The sequence below is a fragment of the Parasteatoda tepidariorum genome, chromosome 6, assembly GCF_043381705.1.
Source record: "Parasteatoda tepidariorum isolate YZ-2023 chromosome 6, CAS_Ptep_4.0, whole genome shotgun sequence".
Taxonomy (NCBI): domain Eukaryota; kingdom Metazoa; phylum Arthropoda; class Arachnida; order Araneae; family Theridiidae; genus Parasteatoda; species Parasteatoda tepidariorum.
In genome coordinates this window covers 90297904-90316244 of record NC_092209.1, presented here as the reverse complement: position 1 = coordinate 90316244, position 18341 = coordinate 90297904, and the positions used below count along the sequence as shown (strand labels likewise).

The following is an 18341-nucleotide window of genomic DNA, read 5'->3' as shown; positions in this document are numbered from 1 at the left end:
TCTTTTTTTTCATACAAGAACCATTACTATTGATCTGCAGATCTGGCTACGGTGTTTTGAGGACTTAATTGCAAAAATTTATAAATAAGTATAATACGGATACAAAAAATGATGGATACACAAGCAGAGTATTCCTCAACTATCAGAATCTGATAGTCGAGGGACGTAGACTCGCAAAATATCTTAGTTTTTCATTCTTTTTTTTCATACAAGAACCATTACTATTGATCTGCAGATCTGGCGACGGTGTTTTGAGGACTTAATTGCAAAAATTTATAAATAAGTATAATACGGATACAAAAAATGATGGATACACAAGCAGAGTATTTCTCAACTATCAGAATCTGATAGTCGAGGGACGTAGACTCGCAAAATATCTTAGTTTTTCATTCTTTTTTTTTCATACAAGAACCATTACTATTGATCTGCAGATCTGGCGACGGTGTTTTGAGGACTTAATTGCAAAAATTTATAAATAAGTATAATACGGAGTACAACACGTGTACATGATGATAAAATAATTGTACCAAATTAGTCTGGCATTTTTCTGACTGGGTTATGTCTTACAATTGTAAACTATTTGAGCTTTCTAATTTTAATAAAATTATTTGGATTTTAAATTTAGAATATTTTGTCTAAGAGATAATAAATGATAATAAATTGCAAACGATAATAAATGATGTAACCATTACGCTGAATTAAACGATTACTATTTATTTGTTGGTATCAGAATGATGAGTTATGGGGTCAAACATTTAAAAAGGATTTTAATATGTTGCAGACCTAAGTATAAAGTAGGATAAAATAGTTCTTCCAAATTGGTCTGGCATTTCTATGGCTGTGTTTCCTCCGACTTTTGGCAAATATTATTAATTGCCTAATTTTAATAAAATTTTTCCTGTAAGGGAATATTTAGAATGCATCGTCAGAGAAGCAACAGTTTTAAGTACAAATGATAATGAAATAAATTAAACGAATCAGTCTGTAGTTTTTCTTATTATTCTAACTAGATCTAATACATTTTGAAACGAAACTATAAAAAAAGGTTTAATTTCTTTTTTTCTTCTTGATTTTAAAATTTTTAGTAGGTGCTTTCTTTACGTTGCACTAGAGTTGCACAATGAGCTATTGGCAACGGTCTGGAAAGCATCCCTGAGGAAATAACTACAGATTTATTGCTTCTTAATCAATGAGATGGGTGTGCTTGGTGTTTTTTGCAAGGTTCGCTATATTGGGTTCAAAATTGGTCAATTGTATGGCACATATGTATATGACTTATAAACCAGAAGTACAGAGTTTGTGCCACTGCGCGCTTATACGTAATTACTTGTTTCACCCTAATAAATATACGTTTATTAATTTATGTTCTATAAAGAAACTGATATTAAGTCAGTAATAAAAAAATTCACAAATTTTACATACTTAATTAGGTATGTGTGATTTGCGTAATTAGAACTGTTTTTTCATAGACCCCAATCAACCCTTCCGATTCGGATAGACCCCCATTCGACCCCCGCCTTTGTTAAATAGACCCCTGGGGGTCTATATAGACCACTTTGGCGACCTCTGCATTAGAGCAATTTAACGAGGACCGAAACAGCGCATCCTCGGTCCCTACGTAGGCTAATCAAAATGGTCACCCACTCGCACACTGACCGCAGCCAGTGATGCTTGACTTCGGTGTTCTACTGGGAACCGTGTTTTTAAGATCAGTCCGCTACGGGACTTCAAATTTTTGTAGGAGAGAGGGAGATTTATGAAATGTTGTCGGAGTTACAGCACACTGAAGTGAAAATCAATCTAAAATAAATCTAAAAAAATAGGTATTAAGTGACTCTGTGTTTTCTTTGTCTAGTTCATTTAGGAACAAAAACAGCTTTTTTTCTTTAAATTTTCGGAAAGAAGAGGGAAATTAAAAGAAAAAAGAAACACGATGGGAGAGGTAGCATGCCTGAATGCAAATTATTATTAAAATATTCTGACAAATAGATTTTCTTCTATGACTGTGCATTCTAAATGTAGAGCATTTTTAGAACAAAAGCGATATTTCAGAATGCCCATGCAATAGCATGAAAAGTGATATTACAATATTTCCTACTGACTGAAATCGACAATGATTCGTCAGAATTTGAAAACATTTCTGTATTATTTTATTTTTATTATTTTTAGATATTTATTTGCTCACCTATTTGTTCTTTGCAACTTTCTTTTTGACACGAATTTTAAAAGCAGATATAACAGCACATTTTTTTTTATTTTATATTTTTGGCTATAAACCAGTAGTGGCAACAAAATTAACTAAATTATTCAATTAAAATCCTCTAAAATATTTTCCGTTTTTTTTATTTCTATGAACACATATATGATAACGAAGATTTAATTTCTCATGGTATTGGGATAAAATTTAAATTTAAATATTTTGCTCCATTACAACTGCAACTTTAATCACAAACTTGTTTTTTGAAATTCTTATTTAATTTTTATTTATTATATGAAACTATATATATTTATAATAAATACTATATATTTCAGCAAAACATTTAGCAACGATACACATATTTAGCAACAATGTGTAAAAGGTAAATTGGCATATTGCATTTGTTGATTGAATCCTGTTTTACATAACACTTATTTTAACTGTAAATGTAACATTTTAAAACAAAACTATCATGCAACTAAACTTTTATAATTATGTTTCAAATTAAGAAAGAGTATCTATATATTTGATGTTGTTAAGAACTATTTATTTCAGCAATAGTGTACTAAAGAATTTTTTGAAACATATTATTTCAAAACGTTTATTAGAACTTAAGACATGACCTTATATGTACCTGTTTAAGTAACTAGTGTTTAGTTTTGAACCAAATTCTTTTTGCTCTAATTCATGAAAATATAAATACATTACTCTTGCTACGACAAGGTGAAAATTCTCTTCTGAAGCTACTGAAAATCCACAATTGTTGAAATTGAAGGGAGAGGTGTTATCGACCATGTCACCTTTCATCTATGAAAAGGTACACAATCACTACTAGTTGATTCATTGCTGCTTTGTGAAAAGCCGGGAGAGCTGTATTAAGATCACCGTACTTTTGAGCTGATCGTGAGAGCTGTATTAAGTTCACGATCTTGATCGCTCCTGTGTTGCCTTTAGTAGTCGATTGAATACTTTTCACGCTATGTTTGATAGAGACTGAGTAGCAAGAGCGTGAGGAAGTGGATAGTGTCGCAGTCACAAGTAACAAGTCAACTGTTGAATGTGGAACATCCATCGAAGTAGGCGTGTTCAGATCGAAATGGACGTTACTGCCAGGGTAGGCATGTTCACATCACGTCCGGGTCACCCACGTGGAGCGTGTTGTTATCGGCAATGTCAACCTTCAGCAATGAAAAGGTATCCCATCATAGAGTCGAGTTAACATGTCTTATCTACCAGTAAATCGGAATTGTCATTTTTTGTAGTAGTAGACAGAATGCAAAGTCTCTAAGGTAATATCATAAGATTATTTTATAATATAATAAAGGAACACCATTTTTAGTTTTTAAGCCTTAGATTTCAAATAATAATCACATTTGAAATCGCAGTAATAGCAGAGAACAATATTAAGAAGAGAGGCTCTCTTAAATTCGGGATAAATACACTGGTGTAAGAAATTAAGGGAGTTTGCAGACCTGGTCTATTATTTTCAGAACTACAGGACCAATTTTAATGAAATTTGATACGCTGGTAATTGACTGGTAATTTGTTTCGTATTGTATTAATGTAACTACGTATCAAATTTCATTAAAATCGGTCCAGTAGTTCTAGAGATAATCGACTCAGTTTGCAAATTCTCTCAATTACAATTCACCAGTGTAAATAATTTGCAGGTAGATTTGCATTCTAATCTTTCGAATTTATATTAATTTTATGCTGATGACTAAGGCCCGGATTTTGATGACATTTGCATTTTTTGCATTTTTGGACATTTTTTGTCTTTTAGAGCATTTTTTTAGATTTATAGGGCATTTTTCTTGAAATTTTGGGGCGTATTTTGCATTTTAATGCATTTTTTAAAGTTTTCTGTTAATTTTTTACAATTTTTATTATTTTTTATCAATTTTCATTATTACACTGGCTTCCAAACACTAAAGAAAATCTATAGGGTATTAACAGGTGAAGCAACATCTTTTCAAATTGAATTGAAGAAGAATTGTCAGTAAGACCGTCTTTTTCAAGTACTCACCAATAACATCAGTAGACGTTGAAAGAAGCTTTTGCAGGAATGAAAATTTACTTTCAGACAAGAGACGCTCGTTTACATTTCAAATTATCAAAAAACATTTAATAATCCAATGCAATTCTGATGTTTAGTAATATTATGAGATGGAAGTTGTTATATCAATTAAAGTTTCTATACAAAAGGAAAATATTTTGGTGTCAATATATTTTCCTTTCATTTGTTATTTTAGGATATAAAACATATTTTTCAAACTTTAATGAGCGTAGAACAAGTATTGCATTGCTTTATATCTTTTAAATGACTCATAATAATTTTAAAGAGCAAAACATTTTTTTAATTCAATATTTTTACTTTATTTATGGCATTTTTTGCGCAATTTTTGCATTTTTAAGGGCATTTTTTGCCCTTTTTAAGGGTATTTTTTGCACTTTTTAAGGGCATTAGTTGAGATTTGTTAGGTCATCAAAATCCGGGCTCTACTGATGACAGTCAAAGATCTCTTAATTTATTTGCTTTATAAATAATATCATGTAGTTTTTCTACCAATGCGATGGTAAAAAGACAATTATCTCTTCATGTCCCTTTATGTTATAATGAAGAAACTCAAGACAAATACTCAGAAATAATTTGCAAAAAAAAATGTATTCTATTGTAACAGTATTTAACATTAAGACATGGAAGTTTTTTCTCAAGCAAAAGTAATGTATCTGTGTAAATATTGATATGAAGCCATCTTTTTCAGCTGTTTCGTTTTAATGAGCAGAAAAGCTAGAGCAGCAAGCAATAAAATCAAGCTGCAACTGGAGTCATATGAATGAGAATCTTCTAAGGATAATGAGTCGCATTTAGAGTGGCAGTAAAATAAAAAGAGAAAATTGTAACAGAAAGTACATTTCTTGGCTCTAAATTGGCGCCTCTTAATAAAAGAAGGGCGCCATCAGCTACGCTCATTTTCACTTTCCGGTCATAGAGCTTCTGGACAATGTCAAGTGCAAACGATTGACTAATTTTCCCCTGAAAGAGGAAATCATTCTTTTTTTACTGACTCATTCACGAAAAAACGGAAGAAACGTTCTGATTCGATGAAAAATATATTGATTTTTTTTCGTTATTTAAACATTTTTTGAAGAAAATATTAATTAGACAAACAATTGGTAAATTTTTGAGTTTTAAAGATTTATTTTCAATTTTTTCTTATTTACTTACAGAGTGCAATGAATTTTGCGTAAAAACTTCCAACCACATTCCAGTCTGAAAAAGTGGAACCATATTTTCCAGAATGCAGTCATTCTTTATTTCGAAGGAAAAGAATTTAAATCCATCGTAAAGAGGCATGTTTATACACAGAACTTTTCGTATTTGTGTCCGATTTCTCACTTAAAATAAATCTCCTAGTGGGAGGTTGAACTATATCACTTGGCTATAGCATTCAAAAATTGCCGTAATATTGTGGTTGTTAATGCTAACTATCTGTTTACAGTATTTTATTGGAACCTTGAATGTATTTCAGTTAGTTTTTAGTTAAAGTTGTAGTGCCTTTTCACAAATAGGTGCTCCTAAATTACTTATCGGTGCTCAATAACTTAAATCAGTGCCATTTACTTATTTGAAATATGTCTATTAATTATTTTATATTAAATTAACTTAAAACATCCCAATTTTTAATAACAAAGATATTAGGCTGCTCAGGCGATAGAGCGTTTGTCTCCTAATCATTTAACATCCCAGCAGTGGCTGGTCAATATGAATTCTGCTCCAGGCTTGCACCTACCACAGTGCTGACGTAAAATATCTTCAGTGATAGACGGATCATGGGTTAGAGTCCCCTTGCTGTCAGGCTAACCGTGGAGGCTTTCTTCGCCATGTAACGCAAATAGAAAAAGTTTCCACCAAGTCTAGTTTGACCCAATGCTTGATGCAAGAGTTCCTTTGTCTTCTGGATTAGGTAAAAATTGCAAGGATACGGACCTTTATAGTCGAAAGCTCAGATTTGGGTTGACAGTTCAACACCGGTTATTAAGAAAAACAAACAAAGATATTAAAATACAATCAGCTCCAGTCACCTGTTTTCAATCAAAACTTAAATAAATCGTAGAGAATAACAAAATTTGATCTAAACTTATCAAACAATTTATATTGACTAAATTCATGTTATATTAATACTTATTTTTACGCGATTTGAACCATATTGTCGTTAAGAAGGTTTTTTGTTTTTCATTTTGAACGCATACATCTCCAAACTGTGATTTAAAGTTGCTAATTTCGTTGCAATTTAATAAATAGGAACATTAAACAGTGGAAACATTGAAATTATGAGTAAAATTAAAATTGGGCATTTTAGTTAAAAAACAAAAAACAAAAAAAACAATTAAGTGGACCTATCAAAGTGATCTGAAATGAACGATATTGATGCTCGCCCAATTGGGTACTTGCACTTCAAGAAGACCTCCCATACTCACACATGTGACCTATGACGTCAGTGCCAGGTAATCTTTATCAGCAAATTAGCGTATTAAAGTTCTGTGAAGTTTCTCTACATAAGTTAAAATGTTAATTAGCAAGTTAAATACAGAGCCGTTTCGCACATCGAATTAGTAAAAATATAACTTCTTCTTGTATACTTCTTTTTTCTTAACCAAAATTTACTATTAATTTATGTATTTTACTGTAACCGTGATATATTTTAGTTTTGTGTACCTGACAACTTCGATGCATAATTAGTTTGTTTATGTTCCTCATGACTTTGTACCCATCTTTGTGTTAAGTTTCTGCGTAAATAAAATATTGACGAAATCTTTGTGAAAGAATTTAAAATGTGTCACTTAAGAGAAGTGATAGTTGTCGGGCTTTGTTTACTGGAAATGTAATGGAGAGAACTGTTGCTAACGTAAAAAAGGGCTACATTTCAACAACCATTCGTGATCGAGATACCTCCCCCCCCCCTACGTCACTCGCAGTTATCTCATTGTGGCAGTCCTAGCGCCATCTGCTGACAGATTATGACTTCCAAATCCCTGAATACAAAAAATACAGTGAAATTTTTTCTGTAAGAAATGTTTCGTTTCCGTTTGAACTAACAACGATGAGATAATTAAACATAAAATGGACACAAAAGAATACGACACAGACAATTTGTATAAAGATTTATTATTCAAAGGAATAAAAAAATTGTTGTTATTGGCAAAAGTACACTTAGAGCTTTGAATAGTAATTTAAACAAACCAATTGATGTAACTACATCTCAAATTTCTAAGGCATCTTCTGGATGGGATCCAATCATCGAAAAAGAATTTGTGTGTCTTCATTCGGAACGGTTTTATAAAAAGGCCTCTTTTTTTTAACATTTTCCTCCAATACATCATTTCACTCGCCTCTGATGGACCTCAAGTTTTTAAAGAACCTTTCGTTTGATTAGTCATATCTTGGTCAATTTATTATTATTCAAATTTTATTATTATCAATTATTGAAACCTTCTAAATTAGATTTGCACAACCTGATATTAGTGGAGAGCAGGCTATTAGTTGTTTCAACAGAAATGATAGCTTTAACTACTGAAATTAAGGTTTTGCAGTTTTGAAGTTCGCGTGAATATATAAGTGAAAGTACCAAGAATTTTGAAAAAGGAATTTGTTTTCTGTTTAAAATAAAGGTAAAAACTTTCTTATGAAATACTGTTCTTATGTTTGTTATAAAATTCAAACGTAGATTGCTAAATGTTAGTAAATAAATATGTTTATTACTTTATTTAAAATTTAATTTTTAAAAATTCGAAATATAATTTTCGATATTTTTTAAAAAATTTAATATCCGTACTTTTATTATTTTCGAAGTTAAAACATGAGCTAAACAAAGATTTAAAGGAAAATGGATTTGGGCAATGTCAGTTTAGAACCAAACAATTTGACCGGACGAAGACAGTTTTGAACCTAAACAACTGGGCAAGATTTAATCAGTTTTGAACCCCAAAGTAATTACACTGAACTTTGCCAATTTTGAATCAAGACAATTGGACAGGCAAAGAAAAGGTTTGTCATAATTAAACAAAAGACTGCCAGATCAATCCAAAGCGGTATTATGATTAAAAATTAGTTACGTGCCGTTAATGGAACCCGACACTTTTTAAAAACAAATAAAAAAATAAACTGATTTATTATTTGAAATGATAAATCTAATTTATGATAATATCTCAAATTTTGCTTTATTTTTTACACTTGATGACATTTAATCTACACCTTACGCACAGATAAGATGCGAAAATAGTTTACCGTGTGTTCGTAATAATATATAATTTTCAAAGACCAAATATTTAATCTTAGGAAGACTACATATAATTAAAAAAAAAAAAACTTCATAACTTAGTTCCACCAGAGGATAGTGAAGAGGGATTAAAGTGCACTCTACATCTGTTATACAAAGATTGTGCAAGCGTTGTTCAAAACAATTCCAGACAAACTGAGAAAAAGAAATCTTCTAGGTGGTTCAATCTTCAAGTTTGTTATATACATAATGTCACAGTTTATTTTGTTAAATGTATTTGTTTTAACTTGGCCACTTAATTTGCCTTATCGTTGTTTTCGGTTTAGCGTTAAGTTAGTGTTTAATTTTTATCCCAGAATTTTTGAAAATTTTTGTTAGTTTATAGTTTTGCTAAATTAATTTGAAATCGCAATATAAGAATATATAAGCATTTTTAAAAGTTTCGTTTTGTCATTTGTGTATATTTTGTGTTTTGCAAAAACATATGTTAACTGCAAAATTTGTCATTCATTTTTTTTATGTTTAACATTTCTGGATATAACTGGGAAATGATGAGGCTAGGAGAGTAAAATTTATCATTTCTTTTCTTTTAAAAGATATTTTCATTATCCATTTTTTTACTATCACAAAACTCGGAAAGTGAATAAAATATAAATAAGTATTTCGGAGAATTAACAAAATTAGTGATGAAAAGTATAAAAATCATCATAAATTTGTTCCCAAACATCTTTTAACATAAAAACTGTTATAATTAAAGCCTTAATAAACTGATGGTTTTAGAAGAACAAACTAATGTTCTTAGAAAAATAAATCAATGTTCTTTCCAGAACAAACTGTAATCTTAGAAGAATAAACATAATGATCTTAGCTGAATAAGTTAATGTTCTTGGAAGAACAAGTTAATGATCTTAGAAGTAGAAATTAATGATATTAGAAGAATAAGTAATGTTCTTAGAAGTATTAATTAATGTTTTTAAAAAAATAATTTAATAGTTTTTGAAGAATAAATTAATGTTCTTAGAAGAATATATTAATATTCTAAAAAGAATACATTAATGTTGATTAAAGAATAAATTAATATTTTTGAAAGAATAAATTAATATTTTTAAAAGAATAAATTAATGTTTTTAGAAAAATAAATTTATGTTCTTAGAAAAATAAATTAATTTTCTTAGAAAAGTAAATTAATGTTCTAAAAAGAATAAATGAATGATCTCAGAAGAATGAACATACACAACGTATGTTTTTAAATGTATAAATTATTATTCGAATTACTTTACTGAGATTCCTTCTCAGTTCATCTGGAATCTGGTGCTCATAAAGAACAAAAAAAAGAGAGTTCCAAACGTAACAGAGTGTGTGATTGTACGAAGCGTCTACAAGCGTCAGGTGCAGAGTATGAAAAAGACTTGTGTTGACAACAACTGCCAGTTTAACATGATAGTATGAAAAATAAATACAGTGGTAGCTTTTCCACAATTCTACCACCCGAATGAGTTAAATGAAACATAAATTAGTTCTGGCAAGATGATATCTTACACATGCGTTTCTTAGAAGTTCCATTTTGGGAATTTTTCCATGCAAAGATTTCCTTTTGTAACTATTGTTGAGCTGTTTTGATTTGGGTAGGAAAAAGAATTGTTCGATGTTGAAGAAGAGTTGTTCATCGAATTGAAAATTCAGCTGTTGGTAGTTTGGCACGATATTTCAGTTCTTTATTCATCGTGAATGGTTGTTTTCAGGAATGATGTGATGTGGATGACATTGTTTTTTTTTAAAGGATATTACACGTTGATATCTAATGGATCACAGCCAACAGTCATCCTTCAGTACCTGGGAGCTAAAAACAAAGAATTAATAAAATATAAATTTTCGATTTTTTTCTTCTTCAATGTTATACATTCATTTAGTTTTGTGTTTACCACATTTTCGATAATGAGACAACATTTCATATAGAAAACGCTAAATGATTGTAAATTATGATAAATTTATATTCCTGTCTTATATAGATGGATAAAAACTTGTGTTAACAAGAGATATATTCTTCTGTTACATTTTAGCAGATAAGAAGTTTTGCTGTAACAGTTATCCATCTCTATATTAAACAAAAAATCCAAAAAAACTGAAGCAGCAAGATATTATTTGATTAGTTGGAAATAACAGTCGAGAGCAAATTGGAAAATAGCAAACTGGACAGTAACAAAATTGAAAGTAACAGTAAACATGTATCAAACGATACTTATATATTGCCTTGATTTTCTAACTGTAAAATCTCTAGATATTTTTATAAAAAAAGCGGACCAACCTAGTAGTCGGAGTTTCGATCGCCGCTGGCCATAATATAGTTTGCAATAATGGATAGCTAAATTACATCATCCAGTTAAAGGAAGCATTTGGGGACAAATTTGTTATTAGCTAAATTAAATTGCTGATTTTACTCTTATTCGATTCTTAAAAAAACTGCAAGTCAGATAATCACAATATAAAATGAACACCACAGAATTTTAAAATAAGTTTAAAATAAGGTCAGAATGTCTTTTTTTCTGCAAGAAATGGACAAAAATTAGATATTTTGGTAAGATTTAATGTTGCTAATTGTTAGACATTACCTGCTTAAATTGTAGAGGGAAAACAATTGCTTAAAGCTTAAGTTAAAAATAAGAATGATAATAATTTAAGCTTTTTTTAGTATGTTAGAAATTAAAGATTAATAACTTTCATTTTTTTTTAGAAAAAAAGGGGATAGTTTTTGAGTTTTTCTCTTCCTGAATTAAGATAGAATTGACTAAAGTTTGTGCCTTATATGAAACCGAATTATATACAGCGCATTTCCGTAAAATGAGTACTTTCAAATCAATCTATCAAATTTTTGAATATCTTAAATGAAAGTCGTAAAGGAGAATAAATTATATTCATTTAATAGTTTGTATTAAACAGAAGGGGTGCAAAAACTTGGGAGTCACCGGACGATTTTTCCTTTTAACTTGCAAACTTACAACATTTTTGTATGTTATATGATGTGAGGTCTTACAAAGATCGACAAAATAGAGTCACACATAAACTTTTTGTTAGGTGAGTTTTATATATGTGGCATTTGTATGCAGTTCAAATTGACAAAGGAGTGCAATTTTCCAATTCAGTGGCCCTTTACAAACCCACTTTCCTGTTTAGTATTTTCAATTCATTTTTTTTTAAATTCACGTAAAGAATTTTAAAAGAAACAGGTAATATATAAAAAAATTCTAAAGTCAATTCCTACTTGATCAAAAATGAAAAATTTTATTATAGTAACTTTTTATTAAATAATTATAATTTTTTCTCTCACATAAAGCTAAAATTAATTAATTAAATTTAATGAATGAATTAATATTTGAAAAAAAAAACTGTATTAACATCAAGTGTCAACCACTATAAATTTTTAAAAAAATTGAGCGGAAGAATAAAAAGTATTTTATTAACTATTGAAAATTTGATCAAGATATATAAATACTGGTATATAGGGAGAATGTGAACTAATAGAAGGAATTGAAAAAAAGGAGCGTGGTATCAGACAACTATAAAAGTATACATTTGATGACGTGGCCCACACGTGCTGCCACGTCATGTTCTTCATTGAATTTATCTGACACAGCGAATATAAAATAATTAAATATTTAAATGTGAGCAATAAACTATTTTTTTGTTTATGAATTAGATATTATCACTGATGTTATCTTTAAAGTATGTAAAAACAGGAATCGCTTATAGTAAAATTTAAAACAATGACTAATGCTTAGATCAGAGGTCGCCAAAGTGGTCTATATAGATCCCCAGGGGTCTGTTTAACATAAGCGGGGGTCGATCTGAGCCAGGGGGTAGAATGGGGGTCGATCCGAACCGGAAGGGTCGAAGGATTATCAGTGTTTTTCAGATATGTGACAATTAAAAATAAAAGACTTGGAAATATATACGAGAAATCTTCAAAAATTGAGCGACGATTTTAAACTGCGTTTTGTTGATTTGGAAAACATTGACATCCCTGATTGGATTATTGTGCCATTTTCTGCTCAAATTGAAAACGTGGACATCAACCTGCAAGATGAGCTTGCTGAATTATTATGGGGATTTGAAGCAAAGACGCATTTTAAAAATTTAGCAATAAGCAAATTTTGGACAAATATAAATATAATGCAAAAATATGTAAGACTTTACGAAATAGCTCAGCCATTTATGATAGCATTTCAAAGTTCCTATATGGTTGAAGCCGGTTTCAGTCACGTAAATTCAATCTTAACTAAGAACAGAAATAAATTAAATGTGGAGTTTCGAGGGGATTTAAAATTAAAATTGATCAATTTTGAACCCAATATAACGAACCTTGCAAAAAAAAAATAAAAAATACCAGGCACACCCATGTCATTGATTAAGAAGCAATAAATCCGTAGTTACTTTACTTATTATTTCTACTTATAATTACTTATTATTTCATAAATATTAAGGTATTTATATTTCAACATTAAAATATTTTTCATAAAACTATTGTTACACTATGTACTATTACTTTAATAAATGTTCAAAATCATAAAATAAATGTACAAACACAGTATCTAATAGAGTGTTATCTTAATTAACAGAAAATTACTTTTATGGGGGTCGATGGAGATTTCGAAAAATTATGTAGGGGTCGATGATCAAAAAGTTTGTCAACCCCTGGCTTAGATCAATCAGAAAATTCCATTTCGTTTTTCGTCCATCCCTATTTAATTAATGTACTAATATTTGAAAAAACCGAATTAACCTCGTCATTTACTACAAGTTTAAACAAGCGTATTTTTGACCTTGAATGAATGAATAAAAAGTATTTTATTAGAGATTGAAAATTTTAACAAGATATAGGAAAGTGTGAACTTACAGTAGGAATTGAATAAAAGATTGAATTACAGTTAGGACCCATTACAGGCAAGAGGAAAATCTCTTAAAAAAGAACGAGTCATTAAAGATCGCTGGATTGTAAATTAGAGCACGGGATATTGCAATCAGCTCTAAATTAGTTATTTTATATACTTACGCTTTGGTTTTGAGGGACAGACGCAACCAGGACATCGGTGGGACGGGGCGTTTGTCTCCGCATAGCAGCTGCCAACACATTTCGGTGTGGGGCATTTATATCGGCACTTACACACTTCACAGCCATCTGCTCCGATTTCCATGCCACAGCGGAGTCCAGAGCAGACAGGTGGTGGACAAGTTGGCTCTTCGGTTGTCGTAGCTACGGTCACAGTTTCTTCGACTTCTTCCAGGTCAACCGTCACTGTCGTGTGCAGCGTGGACAGGGTAGATTCCTCTTCCGCAACTACGGGTTCGATCATGCCTGTAAAAACTCCTGATGTGTCCCCTGTTTTGATTCCTTGGCCACCTTTGTTTGACGAATCTGATGAAGATGATTCTGTAAAAGAAAATGCTTTTAAAGTGTGAATCACTGAGTGAATCATATTTTTAACTAATGTTATTAGATTAGTGTGTTTCTTGTGGCAATAATTGAAATCTAAGTTTATGATTGGTTTATGTGACAAAATTCCAAAAGCAACCGATAAATAGGTTAATCTGACAGCGTTTCTTATTGGATCGAATACAGAATTTAGCGAGCTGAATGCAAGAATATTGAGCCCAACTCTTATGATATCATACACGCAAATTGAAGTCTGAAACAAAAAGGAAAATAAAGAAAGGAAAAGAAACAAGATCATAATAGGGTACTTTAAAAATGTGATAAAAGAAAGGGAATTGCAGTTTTATCTGACTTACCCTTCTCCGTTTTTTAGTAGTTAGGATTTTGAAGTTACGAAGTAAAACTGTTTTATTATTTTCAGATATAGTTTAGACATATAAAAAGTAATTATTTAAAATTGTGTTTCGCAAGAATTTAAATTCTCAATTTAAACACCTGAATTTGGTCGATACAAAGTTATCACGAGTTTATTCTGCCTACAGAAAATACATTTTCTACACATTCATAACTTAAAAGTTAAGACATTAAGTTGTCAAACGGGACCCCAGAAGAATGCAAAGAATCGTGGAAAGGTGTGAAAATTCAGTGAGCAGATTTAGATTTGGAATAATAGAGATCAGAATAAAGTGGGAGGTGAAAAGGGAATACTTAATATGAGAAAGCATAATAGATTTGTTATTTAGAATAAGATTAAGATACTTAAAAACGTTGGACCGATTCAAGTGCCAAGGTGTCAAGAATTTTTTAGCATATCAAGATGTTGGTCAAATTAAGATGTCAAAGAATGTTGGAAGGATCAAGATGTCGAAGAATAAAGGACAGATCAAGAAGTCGGGAAATAGAGGAGAGATCAAAATGTCAAAGAATGTTAGATTGAGTATATAGAGAATCCTGTGCCGATCAAGTTGTAGAGTAATAGAAGACAGATCAAGACATCGTAGAGTAGATGATAGACGAATATAGCAGAAAGTAGTGAAATGATTAAGATTTCGGATGTTGAATTGTTGAAGAAGTAAGAAAAAAAGAGTACATCGATGCTGTTTGAACGAACAAATGGCCCCATGAAAGTGGCAAAACTCATCTGAGCTCTGGCTATTGATTTACGTTTGCACTAAATGGTGACAACTTCAACTCACCATTGGCAGGTTGGCTGCAGATGCAAACAGGACAATACGAGAGATACTTGTTGGTGACAATTTGGCAGCCTGGATCACAAACAGGTGTCTGGCAGATGGGCTTGTCGCAGGAACAGATGGGACATCCCTTGGGACCGGGAATCTCCCTACAACCATGATCGGAGCAGAATAAATTGGGACAATACAAGTCGTCATCGTAATCATCTTCATCTGCGAATTTATTGAGAACATTATGAAATGTGATGGCTGTTAATAATTCCAAAATTCTAAATTGATTTAGTTGATAGGCATTAGGTTAGGTTGTCCTAAGTATTAGCACGTAGATATTGATGGAATATTAATAAGTTTCTGTACTGGGTTTTTATTTTGAAATATAATTCTGGAATGTTTTCGTAGCTAAAAGGATTTCCATATTGATAGAAATATTCAAGTCTCAATACAACCTAGAAGTACATAATACTCGTTATTTTAAATCCTTAAATTTCAGAGGCATTCTTAACTTAGCTACTCAAATTTCTAAATAATGAATTATCATTAAATCAGACTATGATGAAAACAAGTTCCTCAAATTTTGCGTATCATCAAATGATCATTTTATCATGTTTATCATGAAATGATTGAGGAGTTTTGAAATTCATAAAATCATTGAGAATTTTTATGCCTTAATAACGATGAATGATTGATTGGTAAAATGTTTGAATATCCCTGAATCAATTGAGTGAAAATTTGCATTTATATCAGTAAAACAATTTTTCAATAAAGAGAAACACATGAGGCTCTTCAAATGCATTTCTTTCTGAGTTGTAGAACTTAGGGTTAATAGTTAAAGAACTGTGGTTATGATTGACAATCACCTGCTTAATAACCATTCTAATTTAACGAATCTAACTTAATCTCTAATCTAACTTAACGAATGCTTTGTAAAATAGAAAAAAAAGAAAAAAAACCAAGAAACTGAACTGATCACCCGAGATTTATTTGCGTGATTTGCTTTCGTGAAGTAATCAAAATAAATACAAAAATATTTTTTTGCAACAAATTTCATTTGAATATTTGACGTACCATCATCTGTAAAAGTTGGGCAAACGCATGATGGACAAGTTCCTGGAGGTACATCAGTTTGGAGGCTACAACCTGGTCCACATTTCGGAATAGCACAACAGCTACAAGTGGAACAGCCATCTGGGCCTTTAACTTCTCTGCAATTCTTTCCTATGCAAGATATAGGAGCACAAGATGGTGCTGATGGCCCTAAAACAGGAATTTCTACTGAAAAACTTGTTTTTCTTTCACTTCTAAAAACCCTATTTTCAGTCTATTGTAAATTGATTTAGCATCACTTAATCATCAAGTTCTATTTCAAATACCATAAAATTCACTTGGGTACAGATTTTAAAGGATGATACCCAAATCAAAATTCTCGATGGTCCCAACAAAATATTTTAATGATTTATGTTAGTTTCAGTGGGATTCATGATGGCCTAACATCATTTCATGGTCCCAACATTTTCCATCATGTGTTCATGGATTTTGATATGTCAACAAATTTGCATCATTCCCTGATGGAAAATGCTACTTTAATACTCTGATGGCTGACAATCAAAAGAAGTTTGGTTCTCATGAATCAACAATCCATGATGATTTGTGATGGTTCATGATGGTTACAATGGCTGATGGTTTAATGAGAATTCTTGTTGGTTCTCAGGAATAAACCATCAAAATAAGTCGATTTTTCATGTTGAACCATCAAAAATCAGCCCGAATTTCTACATTGGGGGGATGGTGGTTCATGATCGTTGCAAAATTTGATATCTGAGAAAATACATATGATGGAAATTTCTGAGGGAGTAACATGAACAAACTATCAAAACAAGTTGCTATTCTTATGTTGGACCATCATAAATCTGACCGAATACCTATATTGAGGTGATGGTTACACTTATGTTGGTTACCATCAAAAATATAATGGTTCATGATGGAATTATTATTGGTTACTATTGAGATTATCTTGGTCCATCAATGGAAAACCATCAGAAATTTTGACTTGGGTATTATCTAAAGTTTTTTTTTAATTAATGATGGCCAAAAGTTTAAATTATTTTCAAAAACTAGAGTTGCTGCATGTAATTTTTTATTTGCTAAACCCAGAAGTGCACCCGTGATAATGAAACACTCAAATGATTCGTACCTCTCAACCTCAACCATGAATTCGGACTTTATCCTCAAAAGAAGAGACAAAGAAATTTTAAAGAAAGAGGAAAACTCGTAGCATACAAGAGAAATTTGTCCCACACTGACTTTGAAGAAGAGTATGCTAGCCACTTGAAACACAAATTGATTCATTAATAGAAAGTAAGAGACATAAATTTTTTGACGTAAAAGTCTCTTTTTTTAAAAATTTCAATTCTTCGAGGGAACTTAAATTGTGAAATCTATTTTCAAAAACAGAGTTTAACAAACTTGTTAACCCAAGAATCAATACTGTCTTAGACGACTCTCTTACAAGGATATGGCAGAAACCTTGGGGGGTCATCTTTCCCTCAGCTTTGGAACTTGAAAAAAAAAACCCTGCTCATATTTCCTGGAGTTGGAACAATTTATCTTTTTCGGTTTCATAGTTTTAACTTCTTTCCAGTAAAGCGTTTCAAGTATTTTGTTTCATTTGTCCACAAGTTAGTTTTATCACACCGCCCTATTGTACTTTAAAAGTGCACAGAAATTTTTGCAAGTCCACCAGTGAGGTATTTATGGCACGAATTGCAAGAGTGAGTTTTTAGAATAAATTTCATATCTGTAACTATGATTAAAATTTCTAATTTCATCATACATAATAATTTGAATGATCATTATTTTGTGAAATTCAAAATATAATCAAATTTAAACAGGATTAGATACCTGGTATGCTATGCCAAGTTTAACGTTGACAAAAAATTCCATCTCTGAAAAAACAACTCATTAGTCTGTTTACTTATTTATAATTATCTTAGTTGTGGCAGCTTTTTTGCCCTCAGAAAAATGATTATTAATTTATTTTCAGTAATAAAAAACTTCACCTTAAGTTAATCAGGATTACTTTAAATTTAAAAGTATACAATACATAAAACAAAATGACTTTTTTTAGAGATTAGTTTTGTATGATTAAACGATTGCTATAGAATGTTAACGGTCACAATTCAGGGTATAATTTTCATTTTGCTTTGTTACTAAACCAGGGTTGTTTTAAGGAATGATACGAATGA

General features: G+C 30.9%; 1 protein-coding gene across 1 annotated transcript in view; it reads right to left on the bottom strand.

Moving 5' to 3' along the window:
- The window catches only part of LOC107438039 (uncharacterized), a 171776-nt gene that overhangs the window by 31910 nt on the left and 121525 nt on the right, over window positions 1-18341 (bottom strand). Inside the window, exons 24-26 of the mRNA XM_071181888.1 lie at window positions 16165-16353; window positions 15103-15312; window positions 13526-13903 (exon numbers count right to left, since the gene is read on the bottom strand). Coding sequence (XP_071037989.1) covers window positions 13526-13903; window positions 15103-15312; window positions 16165-16353 — 777 coding nt within the window. The remainder of the gene's footprint in view (window positions 1-13525; window positions 13904-15102; window positions 15313-16164; window positions 16354-18341) is intronic.